At 42.4% G+C, this 14,951-nt stretch overlaps 1 protein-coding gene across 5 annotated transcripts in view; it reads right to left on the bottom strand.

The window, feature by feature from the left end:
• Nucleotides 1-2,365: 2,365 nt before the first annotated feature.
• IDE (insulin degrading enzyme) overlaps nucleotides 2,366-14,951 on the bottom strand; it is a 48,846-nt gene continuing 36,260 nt past the window's right edge. For 4 of the 5 annotated variants that reach the window (XM_072131013.1, XM_072131012.1, XM_072131009.1 and 1 more), the window contains exons 15-25: nucleotides 13,687-13,831; nucleotides 11,511-11,621; nucleotides 10,739-10,859; nucleotides 8,439-8,530; nucleotides 8,205-8,316; nucleotides 7,967-8,134; nucleotides 7,257-7,529; nucleotides 6,923-6,984; nucleotides 5,549-5,621; nucleotides 5,379-5,446; nucleotides 2,366-5,263 (exon numbers count right to left, since the gene is read on the bottom strand). In XM_072131013.1, coding sequence (XP_071987114.1) covers nucleotides 5,168-5,263; nucleotides 5,379-5,446; nucleotides 5,549-5,621; nucleotides 6,923-6,984; nucleotides 7,257-7,529; nucleotides 7,967-8,134; nucleotides 8,205-8,316; nucleotides 8,439-8,530; nucleotides 10,739-10,859; nucleotides 11,511-11,621; nucleotides 13,687-13,831 — 1,321 coding nt within the window. In that variant the 3' untranslated portion in view covers nucleotides 2,366-5,167. Of the gene's footprint in view, nucleotides 5,264-5,378; nucleotides 5,447-5,548; nucleotides 5,622-6,922; nucleotides 6,985-7,256; nucleotides 7,530-7,966; nucleotides 8,135-8,204; nucleotides 8,317-8,438; nucleotides 8,531-10,738; nucleotides 10,860-11,510; nucleotides 11,622-13,198; nucleotides 13,344-13,686; nucleotides 13,832-14,951 lie in introns of all 5 variants that reach the window. The other variant, XM_072131010.1, reaches the window with a different exon arrangement.

The raw sequence follows: 14,951 nt of genomic DNA, 5'->3' as shown, positions 1-14,951 counted from the left end.
GACTGCTGCAATAATGTTACTTCATACAAGCGACACACCTACAGGTAGCAAGCGGGCGCACCATGAACACAGCAGTGATGTCACGTGTAGTGGTCACACATCCTTTGGGCTTCATGCACGTGGATTCCTTCCCGAGTGAGCAAACCCAAGCCAAGCACATGGCGGGGAGGGGAGCGATCCTCTCTATAGTCACTGCATATCTAATGACAAGGGATTCCCTCTACCATTATGATAAACCAGGGGCACTTACTGTACTCCTAGATCCACGCACCATGACTGTGGTAATTTTTTTTTACAATTAAAAATTACCACAGGGACCCTGTGGAAGGTGTTACCAGAGCTCATCCATTATGCAGTAGGTAGTGCTCCTACACTGTATAAAAGCCTGTGAAGCTACAGCACGGAGAGCCCTTTTGTGGCTCATTAGCATGATAATAAAAGTTGCTTTTTTGAGGGAGCAGTCCCAGTGTCTGGATCTATGAGGAAGTGCCCCCTGGTTTATCAAGATATTAGACTTCCTTTAAAAGGACCACAGCCATGTAAGTTATTGTGACCCAGATGTAAAGGTCTCCAAGTTTTAGCTCACAATAACTGAAGCAAACAGGGTAGACAGACATTCATGTCCATACCTTGCATGTTATTTTCCCACTAAGATGTGGATAGGTTTTGCTAGAAGCTGCATTGTAACTGCTTGTAGATTTTATTTTTGGGTACAGATTATAGTTGGTCTCATAAAAGGAGCGGTGAAAAAAAAAAGTCAGTTTTCCAGGATATTCCTTTATCTGTAAACATCTGCCATGAACCTGAATCTTAGGGTGAACTGCATGGGCATCGCTATAAAAGGCCAGTTACCACGACAACCACGAAAGGAATTTCCTCATCTATGGGTAAACTAGCTGTAACACAATTGTATCTCTTAACAACTGGACGTGTATCCATAAGCGTGGGAAGCCCTTACAATTCATATAATGGCAGAATCTCCAGTAAAGATGTACAGATAACAAAGGCCGGTGCCGCACAATGACAATCAACTGTATAAAGATTAAAAAAGAAACCTGCAACACGATTTTTTTTTTTTTTTTTTTAAATCGCTATGCAATTTCTAGTAAAATTTTTGACTGCAAATTATCACCAGCATGAAGAGAGGAGCACTGGACTGAGGTCCCCCATTACATGTCCTGATATAGAAGGGGGAGGTGGTGCTTTGGTCCAGCTACAAGTGATGGGAATGGATGGTTGGAACTGCAGAGGAGACTCAGTAACCGGCGCAAAAGGAAAAACTTTGCATTATGAATGTGACCAATAGAAACAAAATGAAAATGACTCAAACTTTCCCTGTAGCTCTCACGTCTCAGCTTTGCTGTATAGATTGGAACAGGGTATTGGAAAAAATCTCCTTAGTTTTCTTTACACTTAAATATTTAGAAAATGTTTGCTGGAAGTCTTAGGCCGCGGCCACGCGTACTGCTAAGCGTCCATCATAACGCGACGCTAGCGCACAGGGGAAGATCCTCGGCCCGAACGCACATGCGGTTCCAGGGAAACGCATGCGATTGTTAAGCCGATCGCATGCATTTCTCTGGAAACGCATGTGAGTTCGGGCCGAGGACCTCCCCCTGTGCGCTAGCGTCGCGTTATGAACGGACGCTTAGCGGTACGTGTGACAGCGGCCTTAGACCATATACCAGGCTAAAAGTCCAACACCAGTCCTTGGCCCAGTACTGGCATTATATCAGATGTCCAGAAAAGTAAAAACTGGCCACATTTCTATAACATTTGGCTTGTACATCTTGCACTGTTATTCTGAGGGATACAAGAGAATGTAAAAATGTAATGCTAAAAAAAAAAAAAAAGCCTCAAAGTGCACATTTTATATCAAGGTTATGGGACTGACTAACTACACAAACATAGCTTTTTTTGGTTTTTTTTAAAATTTTTATTAATACACCGGTCTCAGATTTTTGGAAATTAATAGGGCAGAGTTATGGCACCCGGGCATTTGCATCTATACACTTGTAGGTGCATAAGGCTTTGGGGCCCCGTTTAAAAAAAAAAGTGGGTCCTACCCATTTACAATTTGCACAGTAAAGTGCATCACACACTACAGACCCAAGAGGTTAAATCTTATTTTATTAATTGTATACAACTGGGATATGTACCAACATTACATATGACTCACCACCAGTCTCACATGTCACATCAAAACTGAAACACAAAAAAGGCCATTAAACACACACTGCTGCTGCTATTGGTAAGTGCTCTAGGTAGTCTGGTATTGCTTTTAAAGAAGATTGCAGCTATGGACTCCCTCAAAAGGGATCCATCATAGTGCCTGAGTTTACTCAGTTTTGTAAATGGCTAATAAAAAAAAGTTGCATATGAACTACAGCAGTATGACATCACATTTAATACGCAACGTAGTAAGGAGTCATGCATTCACGATCTGAAGGTGTAGTTGTGACACACGCTTCGCATACTGCCATGTATGAGGCAGAAGGGGCAAAATGCTACATAATTCAAGGACGTTCCTGAAGATGTTCCAAGTTGGCCAGGAATTTGTATTGACTGTAGAATAATACAGCAGTATCTGATCAGGGGATGAGGACCGTGTCACTGTAGAGCAGGGGTGGCAAACCTATGGCACGGGTGCCAGAGGCGGCACTCTGAGCCCTTTCTGTGGGCACCCGGGCCATCGCCTCAGAATAAAGTTCACCAGACAGAACTCAAAGAATCTTCCTACAATGATAGATGAATTTTCCCTCCTCTTTTCAACTGCGTTGGTGTCTTTAGGAGGCTGAAGGATTGAAAGATAAATACATTACTGCTTAAATTGCTGTGCTGGCACTTTGCAATAAATAAGTGGCTTTTGGTTGAAGATTGGGCACGGAGGCTCTGAAAGGTTCGCCATCACTGCTGTAGAGGGTAATTATTTTATATATATGCTATGCAAACCACCTATTAGACCTAACCTGCGGTGCATTAAGAACAGTCGAAGTATACGCAAAGAAGGAGTAAGGCCGCACCGGAGTCTAGTAGCCCCTCAGCATAGGACACAGCCATAGCTGCACTACTTCTAGTACTGCACTATAAGAGGTAAACTGGGATGTTACAGATCAGTCATGTGATGGAATAAAATGAGAATGAGATGGATGCAAGCAATTGGAAAAGAAAAAGATATACATTTATTAAGGAGAGGCACCCCACTCCTCAATCATGGGTACAGACAAGAAGTTTCACACTTGGGACAAACACTTTTGCGCAAAATAAGGAAACGGCAATGTAGATAACAGTGAAGGAAGGTTATACAGCAACCTGTCTGCAGGGAAACGATATGGGGATAGAAATAGTGATAACCTGCAGCTCCATAAATTGGGGAGATGGGGACTTGAGTATCCGTGCTAGTAATATGTATCTGACAGTAAATGGACCAATTGCTCAACCTTCAGATCCAATAATTAGCAAAAAAATGAGACCCCCAGCCAATCACGACTATTCTCTCCTATTTACAGGATGTGGGATAACAATGCAGTGTGGTACCAGAACTGTGACTTCAGAAACAAAAAGGATAAAAACCAACCCATTTTAAATAAAAACACTTTTATTAATAAAGTCAGTGGGCAACAAACCAGAAGAACCCTGAGACAATAAGATGCCACAAAATTAAAAAATAAAATTAAAAAGAAAACAAACTAGTAAAATAAATAAACGGTTTGATACATATTTCAGCATCTCATGTGTTGGATCCTAAAATCTGAATTTGTTGGAAATAGGGCTAAAATCACAGCAAAGGTCAAGCATAAGAGCCCCATGTGATCCTTTATGTGTCCGCTCCCCCCCTCCGAAATTTCTGGTACTTTATATAGCGGTGATGGCTTAGTACATGTAGGATGATCGGGAATTACAATGAAAGATGAGAAAGATTAATGATCTCCTGTATGAAGAGAACTTCCAGGTTGCAGGTAAAAGCTCCTGCAGAACCTCTTCCTTTGATGAATGTGTGCGCTCTTGCATCTTAACTAGATTTTTAAGGCCTAGTTGGATTAGTAAAACTGAACTTGTATTGGTTGTATGCTGACCCTCATGTGTACAGGCACTTACAGGAGGCAAGGAATAGACACCTCTTAACAAGTTTAAAGGGGTTGGCCACTTTCAGTAAATAATTGATATTATTTGTGCAATGATACAGAAAATGAAAAATTCTATAACTTTTCAACTCCTCCGTGGTGATGTGATACAGACACACAGGGGCAGGAGCCATTATCATCACCGAGTGTAATAGGAGTTGTGTGATAATGGACAGGCAGGAGCACAAGCCATCACGTGGATGGATTATATCTACTGGAAGCTTTCTATAGAAGCAAAGCAAGCAGAGATCTAAGACTGAGGAACAAAAACAATATCGATTATTTGCTAAAAGTGGACAAACCCTTTAAGGGGCTTATAGCAGTGTTACCCCTTTGCATCTGGGGCCGGCTGTACCAAAAACAAAATTTTCTCAGGGACCGGGCAACCCTCTTATCAAGGGTGGGGCAATTTTTTTTTTTTTTTTTTTTACCAATCATGGGATCTAACCCCATCCCATAGGAGTAATATTTGCCAGTTTGGACCAGATGCCTTTTCCTGGGACTCCTAGTGCCAATGTGCCATGTGGTGGGTAGGACATAGCTTACACAACTATCTACCTGGTTGTTATGGGTTGGGATGGTTCAATGGCGGCATCTTTAACATCCCAGCTATGACCTTGCAATCTACATTGTCCATTTGCCTGGAAATAAACCAAATAAAGCAACTTTGTAAGGACAATGCGAAGCAGAATACCTGCCCCATACTGTATATGTAACCCAGTAATAAAGGCTATAATCCAGGGCTGCAGGAAAGCGTCCAACACTGGGACGCGCCATCTGCTGCCGCCAATGCTTTATAGATCTATACACACACACACCAATAAAAATCATTACAGAGCTTCATGTCATATAGGACACGGCACTGCAGCCCGAATTGTATATGACACAATTAAAAAATAACCTATTATTACATTTTGACTAGATCATTTGTTTATCCTATTGAAGGCCTATCAGCAAAATCCTACTATCGTCACCGTGAAGGGTGCACATTCTTCAACCCAATTGGAGAACTCGGATGCTTTTGCCCCCCTATTTTGCCTTGATCATAGTTTAGCAGCCATGAAGTTCACATGAGGCTTGACCAGAGGGAAGAGAGGTAGGCTTCTCTTGAAGTCTGTAATGTTACTGATGACATCGGGCTGTGGGAAGAAGAGATCCATGATCATTAGGACAAATACACAGGTCTCAGGGCCAACCAGGAGGGGAAGAGCCAACCAGTCCTGCTGACTCAATAAGAGGCGAGACTAATCGTACCTGTGGGAGAGCTGGTGCAGGAGCAAGATTGACATCATTCTGACTAGGGAACTCCCCTACAACGGGACCTGGGCGAAAGAGGAATGGGAAATTAGTGGAGTTTGGAGAACATTAATGGCACTATAGATGCACTGGGGAACCAGTAGAGGGTCCACACAGTCATGACTTACACGAATCCATCTCTCTGGCGAGCACGTGCACAGACACCTTATGCCTCCTTGGTGCTTCAACATCCAATAATTCCTGAAAAATACAAGTACATTCACGTCAGTAGAACTGAAACCGTATGGGAACTACAAACTATTTATACAACGTAGAAGAAAGACAATTCAGTCAGTTCTGCGACCTTGAACGGTTTCACAGTGTTTGCTGGTAGCCAAGATTAGTCACAAAATCAATTCACTAGCGCAAGTCCGATGCAAATCAGGTTGCCAAGAAACGATTTTCGAAGTAACAGCAAACCAGCATTTCTCCAAAACAAGGATCGGGGTGAAAAGAAAGAATTTATTTATATAGCGCACAGAGATTATACAGCGCTGCACAGAGCTTGGCAGATCAGTCCCTGTTCCCAATGGGGCTGACAATCTAATCAACCTACCAGTATGTTTTGGAGGGGTGTATGGAGAAAGCTTGGTCTGCGCCCTCTCCATAGACAGTGGGTGTCAGCTGTATAATACAGCTGACACCAGCCTGTTACTGCCGGGTTCGGGGCTGGCACCAATCGCGGCACTTTACCCGTTAAGTGCCACGGTTAAGCCTGACCATTGCACCTAACTTGCCTTCTGATCGGCGTCGTCCATGAAGTCATTTGGAAGTGGTGATCGGTTGCCATGGTAACGTACATTCTCAGAGACTTGTAGGCTTGCCATGTGTAATGATATCCAATAGCCTGCAGATAAGTTTGAAATCACCCCCCTTTCCCTAGATCACATATATATTTTGATGGGCACAGTCACCTCCAAAAAATGCGTGTTCCAACATGTTTAGGATTTTTACTGTTTATTTTTATAATGTATATAAAAAAAAATTAATCCTGACTGAACACTAACAGAAAATAGCACCCATTCTGTGAATGGTTTGCCGCTCCCTCTAGAGAAAGGGGGAGGTCATGTGAAACCCTCTGCGTAGACATTAGGAGAACCATGTGTCTGTGCAGATGCACAGTCTATCCATCACAGTCTATGTAGGAGAGAGTTTTTTACAGATTCACAGAATAGGGAACAGGGGGTGACCTTTTAAAAGGACATCTACCACCAAGATGAAGGATTGTAAACTAAGCACACTGACCTACTGGTGTGTGATATAAACCAGGGCATAAGTAGTTAGTAATAAGACATCTGCTCTTTTAACTGTCAAAAGACAAAATACAGGATACTGAAGTGATTCAGAACCCAAATTCTACATGGAGAGAGGGGGGGCAGAGTTCTGGCATGAGGTGTGATCCTGATCCTGTACTCAATTAATCAGACTAAGAGAGAGATCGGTTGCCCCCCCCCCCCCCCATCACAATCAATACATTTGGTGAAGGATCAATGTAAGGCTACCTTGTAAAATTTGATGATATCATCCTTGACCAGGGTTTTTAGATACGCCACTTCAACATTATCTGCAGACAAAAATATAACAGAATCCGTGTCACTGTAAATGGACGCGTGGTTTTTGGAAAATAAGACAAAATGTCTACGTGTCCCCCCCCCCCTCCATAATTACACTTGGGGCCAAGTTCACATCGCAGTTTTTTTTTCTGCATCAGTTACAAGCCAGGTGTGGAGAGACAGATCAGATATAGTGGGAAGATCTGCAGCGGTTCTGTTTGACCACACCTGGTTTGTATTTGCAATATCGATGCCTTGCGAACCCCCCCCCCCCCCCGGGTACCTCTATCGAAGTGATACTGTTGAGAGATGATTTCCCCCCAGTATTTGGCGCATTCAGCCGACAGCTTCTTGGGCTTGTCCAGACGCCGCAGCGCCAGGGCTTGGATGTGTTTCTGGAAGGCCTCGTCCGTCATCTCCTCCAATGACTTCTCCATAGTTTTCAGAAATGCCTCCACCCGGCTCTCCAAGTAATGAGGTTGCTTCTCGGACTGGATAATAAATCGCAGGCCTTGGATGCCGTTTGCCCGGCGAGGGCCGCTGAATACAATGTAACCTGAAAAAAAACAGAGGTTTTTCCTCTTTAAAGAGAACATTTCTTTCTAGCTGGAAGCGTTCAGGAAAAATGACGAGTTGAAGTGAGCCTCCGCCAGCCTGCGAGCAGTAGACACTTAATATGTTACCATGTACACGTTGTCTGTCCATCGCCATTTTCCAGGATCAGAGGGTGCATGTATTTTGCAAATGTTTATACAATTGTAACACAAACACTTTATGGAGGATAATAAATAAAAGAAAGTTGGGGGGGGGGGGGCGTCGGGGGGAGTCCATCTGTAAGGCGATTCTAAGAAATATAATCCAGATAATGCAAAATTAATCCAGACATTAAGGCACCAATGACCCTTTGTCACAAAGGGGTCATAGTTGGAATGCTAAATCGGTGCAGAGATGAGTAATGAGCACAGTGGTTAGCGCTGGTCAGGAGTCCCTCACCTAGCTGTTCCTTGGTCCGCAGGGTGTTGAAGCAGGGCTCGGCGATGATCTGGCAGAACAGCTCCAGGAGCATGTTTTCGGATGTACTCTGCATGTCCGTCTGATAATAGATCTCGATTCCGCAGTTATTGTGCACTTCATTCCGCTGCTGATACACAAACCAGCCCTCTGGAAGGCAAGAAATCAGGAGGTCACTGGCCGTCAGTCAGTTATAGGCGGGAGGAGAGACACGACTTACTGTCAGGCAGCTGTACTTCTCTGTATCTGACCAGCTGACTAGGGAGCAGGGGTTTGGTGTGGGCATGCTCTATAAGCGTATCCTCAACCATCTGCATGATGCCGGATGCCGTCTGCAGAGATAAAAAAAATAATTTTTTTAAAATTATGGCTGTGGTGAATGCAGCACAACTACCATTACATTGGCTTGTGGGTCAGCGATCATCTCCATACCTGTACAATATAAATAACCTACCTGCTTTGTGATATTGCCATGGAGAAGGGCTTCTACGTGCAAGCGGGACAGCAGCTGAGGAATGAAGGCCTTGAGACGAGGGAGGGTAACATCTGCCAGAGACAAGAATAGAACCTGTCAATGGGCTCAGCTGGTTCTGCTCCCGCACTCTTCACATAATTCCTAGAATCCCCAGTGCGAACCATCCGGTAAACCCTTTATACAGCAATAAGTCAACCAATGACAAGCCTCAGGAATGATCACATTCTCCGAAGCCCAATGCCGTCTAGAGCCAATAATACTAGAGACCCACTGGCAATTTACTATTTATTGGGGCTGCCCAGGAAAGTAATGAGAAATTCAATCCAGCTACATATCAAACACAAAAAAAGTTATAAAATTGAAGGAACTTTATGACGGAGTCTTTATAGCAACAGACTACAAACAAACCCTACGTAGTCTGGTCAAGACTTCATGCATCCTACACTGAGCAAGTTAGCAAGGCCCTGGGTGCAGATGCAAGGGCAGGATGAAAGAATTAGGATTGCAGGTTCAGTCTACAATGATTTTGTTCGCAGTCTGTTACTATGGATACACTGTCATAAAGGACTGAGTAATTTCACCAGTTTTATGTGCACTTCCTAATTTTAGACACGATGGGACAAGAAAAACTGAGCACTTGCTGAAAAGGAAAAATAGGTGAACATGTCTTTATTATGCAGGGGGGGGGGTGGCTTTTGTTGCTCGATCACATTCATGTAGTAGAAATGCTGCACATTATCACAGTCCCAGTGTTACATACAGCTGCTCAAACACAGGGGCCCGTGAACCCATTTACTTTTGAACGGGCCATCAATGTTCTGACGAATGGCTTTATATTTGGGTGGAGTTCTCATTTCTACTTTATACATTAATCTTTGTATTTGAGTAATTCTATTACCTATGGATGTTTCCCCTTCATATTAAATGACATGAGCTCAGCCCATGCTCATAACCCATCGCTATCTGACCCAGTTCCTGCTCTGCAATCTTCCGGCACATGTGTTTATGTTTAGAGCAAATGTCTCCGCTCGCCCCGGTGGTGTAAAGAGATAAAGCTGCGCTCTGCAGCGGGGAATGCAATTTATAGGGCTGCCGGGAGAGCAAATGAAGTACTATACTAGTATTGTATACTGGTAATATACTATAACTGGTAAATGGTCTTAAAAAAGCAGCAGAACATAAAGACTCCAAGCAATGGATATGCACAGATATAGAAATGCGATGATATAGAAGACTAAGTCATTGTGCTCTGGTCTGGTGCAATCTATGGAAAACCACAGCCAGGTTTCGGATCCATCCCTGCCAGGACTGTATCCAGTAGAATGTCTGGAGAAGTACAGCACAACTGCTTACATCATCTATGGATACAGGGAGTTATCTGACCCAAACGACTTACAGATGGGAAATGAACAGAATGTGGAATGGAGAAGGAGAAGGAGAATATATAGCAATAACCAAATGTTTCTGCTACCTAGTGCATTCACCTAGCTGGAATATCCACCAATGTAATGGACGCACTTATAAACTAGGCAGTGTATCAGCTATCCATCTCCCGTATTTCTATTCAAAATCCGATAGATTTTGAATAGAAAAACAAAAATAAAATTAAAAAAAACAAAAAACACTAATATATAAAATATGATCATAAAGATTAGACATCTTTCCAGAGCGCCCTTCACGCAGAACATGCCTATGTGACCAACAAGAGGCGGATCACCTCCTTAAAGTCTGGGATCCAACATAGCAATGGGGAGCAGGGAACCAAAAATAGGACATGAGTGCAAAGACCTTTTAATAAGATCGCTGCATCCCGAATCCTTAGAGGATGATATGATATGTATGTATATATATTATATATATATATATATATATATATATATATATATATATATATATATATATATATATATAATCGTTAGCTCTGAAGATAAACATGACAAGGATTTGTAGCCGCCTGGACTACATGAACCTGTAGACTGAGCAGGTTAGATTTATTTGGGTCCGGGGCGAGCTGTGTGTGTAAGGAGAAGTTGGAGCGGTGTCCATCAACTATTGTGAATGGTGGATCCTGAGGTATCACATATAGACCTGATATAGGGGCATTTACTTAAAAGTGATCTCTACAGAACATGAAGTGTCAACCTATTATAGTGGCCAAAGTAAAAAAAAAAAAAAAAAAAAAAAAAAAAAAAAAACACACACAGCTTTTAGTTCTATTCACCCTATAAGAGGAGAACATTGTAGCATTATATTCATCATTAACATCAGACGTGTTTTACCTTCTAGAGCTTCGCGGAGTTCGTCTTTTGTCCAGGCCACTTCAGTCATGAGCAGCCTCAGGTAATACATGGCGTGCTGGTGCGGCTGTTCTGCACGGAAGTTGTTCAGAGAACGCATGTACTGGAAGGTGGAAAACCTCAGCGTCAGGACCGTACAATACAACACACTTCTGGATACATTATATACACTTATATACATTATTATACACTTTTTTTTTTTAAAAAAAGGGACATCTTCCATCAGACTGACCCCATTTCTTAGAGTGTGAATTATGTAAATTAGCCAGTACCCCTGTCGGTGACTGGACAAGTGAGGGAGTGTAGGACTAATCTGCATAACCCTTTAAATCTCATTCTGGATTATAATAAAATATTCCTAGCAGAATTCACACTAAGGAGCAGGTAGGTAGGACTAGTCTACCATCAGTCCGATGCTTGACGTCCTTTAATAACCGGACCTCTTATTTTGAGGTGGCGCGAATATAAAAATACATACAGAATGATATGGAGGTGGCTTCATGCAGAGAACGCAGTTTGAACCTGCAGGAGTCTTGTGCTTTGCTGCAATGAAGCTTAGTGTAGCCTTGTAGCCAAGTACGAGGAAGTGCATCGTTCTCTAGTCCTTATGTGAAGCTCCAATTTTATTGCTCATTTGTCCTCAATAATAACCTTAAAAGTGCCTCCAGGCTTCAGCATAGATAAAACTAATCTCCTACTTTGTTACTTTTGTTTGATTTTTGTTTACTGGCAAAATATTGCTCCAACTACTCACCGCTTCCTTTATGATCTCAAAACGTTTCTCGTCTATTTCAAAGGTGGCCATTTTCTCGATGATCTTCTTGAGCAAAATGTGCTGCTTGTCGTTGTAACCCTTCACAGAAAGCTGGAAAACAGGGGACATATTAATACACCCCCAAAAGTATCTCAGATCGGGTCAGGAGTGGTTCTGAACCCAAATTCTTAAGAGGTGTGAAGGCAAGTTGGCCCACTACACTCAGGACAGCATTTTCATAGGCAGACTCTTCCTAAAGGTCTTGATTAATCACACAAGATCCTTCTATACATCCTCTGGCAAACAAGCAGGTTTTGCTCGCTCAGGAATACCTAGAATGTCTATGAATTGGATTTCATTTTGAAAGAGCTAATGCAGAGTCACCCCTGAGGTTGTCAGGTTACTCTGATCTGCCAAAATATGGACGACACCCAAGTAGAACACAATCACAAGCCAAATTCCTAAATGAACTCTCTCAGATACCGTAGTCTGCCTAAACAAAATGGCTTCCTGACAGAAGGCACCAGACACACTGTACCGCACCCGAGAGGCATCAAGCATGGTAACCTGATGCCCCGTGAGGAACACACATGCAATGGTTAGGAAGAGACGTACATAGCTTATTCTCTGGGATTTTTTTCTCCCCTATGTATAAAGTTAGATTTGCAAATTAGAACATGTAACCTCCCAAAAATTCTTATTGGACGATCCAATTCTCCACTGCTCATAATATAGGAGTCTCCGATTTTGGAGGACTCGCCATATCCATGCAGAGTAAACACAGACATCATTGATTTTAATGTGAGCTAATAGTGTAATGAGTCATTCCATCCCCAAGGCGGTGCTGCAGGGAAACGCAACACTTGCTTCTGCAGATTAATGGTGACCACCAAAGAGGTCCCTCTATAGTTATCTTATGTGTCGCTATTGTGTGTAGGTAGCTTACTCTCTCTTTGGGATGTTTTTACCAAACAAGGTTCTGATTAATAACCTGGGAGGGATCCAAGGAGAGGAGGATGATAGATGTATCTGGCAGATTCTTAGCATTGGGGGAAGTCTACAGATGGTTACCCTTGTTTAACCCATTCCTTTCTTTATAAAAGGGTAACAACTTATATTGTGGACTAAATCAAATGTTAAGGAGACAACAATGTGACTGGTGGAGACCCCCTACAGATCATGAAGGTCCTGTTCTCACCAACTGAATGAAACAGATTGGCTGATCAGGCTTTCCACCGTTATTACATATTTACAGGGATTAATGGAGAGGGACGAACGCTGTGCTCAATTTCCTACACTCCCATAGTAGTAAAGGAAGCAGTATGATGCATGCTTATAGTGAGATTGGGACAGACGGGGCTCCATTGCCATCATTGGGGTGAGGCAGCAGTCAAGTTTTTACATAGAACAAGAACTTCATTAGTTTGACATAAACACAACCAACGAGAAGTCAGCAACAAACTGGACCATCTCGCCCATGCATTTTTTTGGTTTCATTCCCCATTCATATGGCAGACAAAGCTACTGGCTAGATTCTATACATCCCTTAATCCATTACAAACCCTTCATTGAAAAGGGGGAACCCCCTTTTCGTAAAAATAAAAGCCAGAATAAGCCCCCACACAGTTATAGATACGCCTTTTCATGCCTTGGTGGGAAGCTGCTTCTTCCGTGAGATGGTTACTTACAAGAATTGCATTCATTCCTGATGCAATGCCATAGTTGACACCTGCGAGGCGGGCTGCATATGTATACTCTTTTAAATCATCCTTCAATAACCTTAGAAACAGGTATGTCATGTTGCAATGGAGGGGGTCAGCGTAAAGGTAACGACTAACAAAAAGATGGAAAAAACACAAAGGGAACAAAAAATAAAACACAAAAAAGTAAAAAAAAAGAAAAAAAAAGAAAAGATGCTCTAAAATCTAATAATGCAAGCAATGAAATGAATGTGCGAAGAGGACCCAGGACCAAAAGAGTATGAATATGCAGCTTCACAATCACATTGTCTGGGGGGTGGGATCTGGACAATGGGCATTTATACTACGGTAACGTGTAAAGGTGGGATCCCCGTAAAGGATGATCAAAGGTACTAAAAGCCTGAGCGATGGTAGAAGTCTTCCACCCGTAATGGAGGAGACGGCCTCACATCCGCCTTGGTGTCAGAGGTACTTACATACATCCCATAGATGGTATTTTGGAGGTCATAGTTCAGGCCGGCTAGCTCTGCTGCATATGCATACTCGTTGAGAGAATCTTTAAGCAGTTCAAGGTACAAATAGGCCATGTTACAATGCAAAGGATCCACATAAGCAAATGGGCTGAAAGAGAACATGGAGATTAAAGTCCTGCTACATCGCGTCCATGAGGAGAGGCACTACAAGGATCTGCCTTCATACCCGCCATAGTAATCAGTGTTGCTGTACAAGTGAAATATTCCTTAGTAAAGATGGTTTAGGACATTGATGAATCATTGGTGGATGAACACTGCTCTATAGACAACAAATACTAATTTTATTAATTTTTTTAATAATGTATATTGTCTAATGTAATGTATTGTGTAATGTATTGTAAATTTATTTTTGGTCTATAAAAATGAAGAAAAAAAAAATTGTCTATTAAAATTTTTTTATAATGTGTGTGGTCAAGGACGGCCAACGACAAGTGATTGGAGTCTCGGCTGATCGATGTGTAGCGAGAGGATTAGCAGAGTATGCAAGTGTTTCTAAAGAAGAGCAAGGTGCCACCATAAGCACCAGGTGGATGGTTTTATTGCACCACAATCGGTGGGATCAGCCAACACTAAGGTGCATATCCAGCTTTACCGTCACTGGAAGGCAGAATGAAGCCAAAAGAGCAGCCCTGTTCTATGTGTTGTGGTGGAGCTGTGTTACCGCAACTCTATTCCCATTTACTTGAATGGGAGAAGAGCTGCAGTTACTCAGCCTCCACAACATATAAACAGTAAAAAAAAAAAAAAAAAAAAAACGTAAATCAGAAAGGGTCCCACTGATCTGATACTGACAACCAAATCTGATGAATAGGTCATCAATATACAGATGCTACAAAACTGCTTTACTATAGAAACCCAATGCGGAATTAACTTACCTTCTGAAATATTGATATTTAGCTACTGTTACTGTATATTTCAGATAAGTATAGAAACATGCAAATAGGGGGGGGGGGGAATTATGACTAAAGACCAAGAGGCAGAACATTAATAAACCAACATAAGTATCATAACACCAAACTTTGAGCACTATAAAGTTCCCCCAAAGAACCAGTGTGTATTTTATCCTTTCAAGTTTTGCAGCCATCACCATAGACCAGTGGTGGCGAACCTATGGCACGGGTGCCAGATGTGGCACTCAGAGCCCTCTCTTTGGGCACCCAGGTCAACATTCAGGACTCAAGACCTGAATCGAGGTGTGGACAGAGGAG

Source organism: Engystomops pustulosus, chromosome 11, assembly GCF_040894005.1.
Source record: "Engystomops pustulosus chromosome 11, aEngPut4.maternal, whole genome shotgun sequence".
NCBI lineage: Eukaryota > Metazoa > Chordata > Amphibia > Anura > Leptodactylidae > Engystomops > Engystomops pustulosus.
The sequence above is the reverse complement of the archived record's forward strand: the minus strand, read 5'-3'. Positions and strand labels throughout refer to the sequence as shown.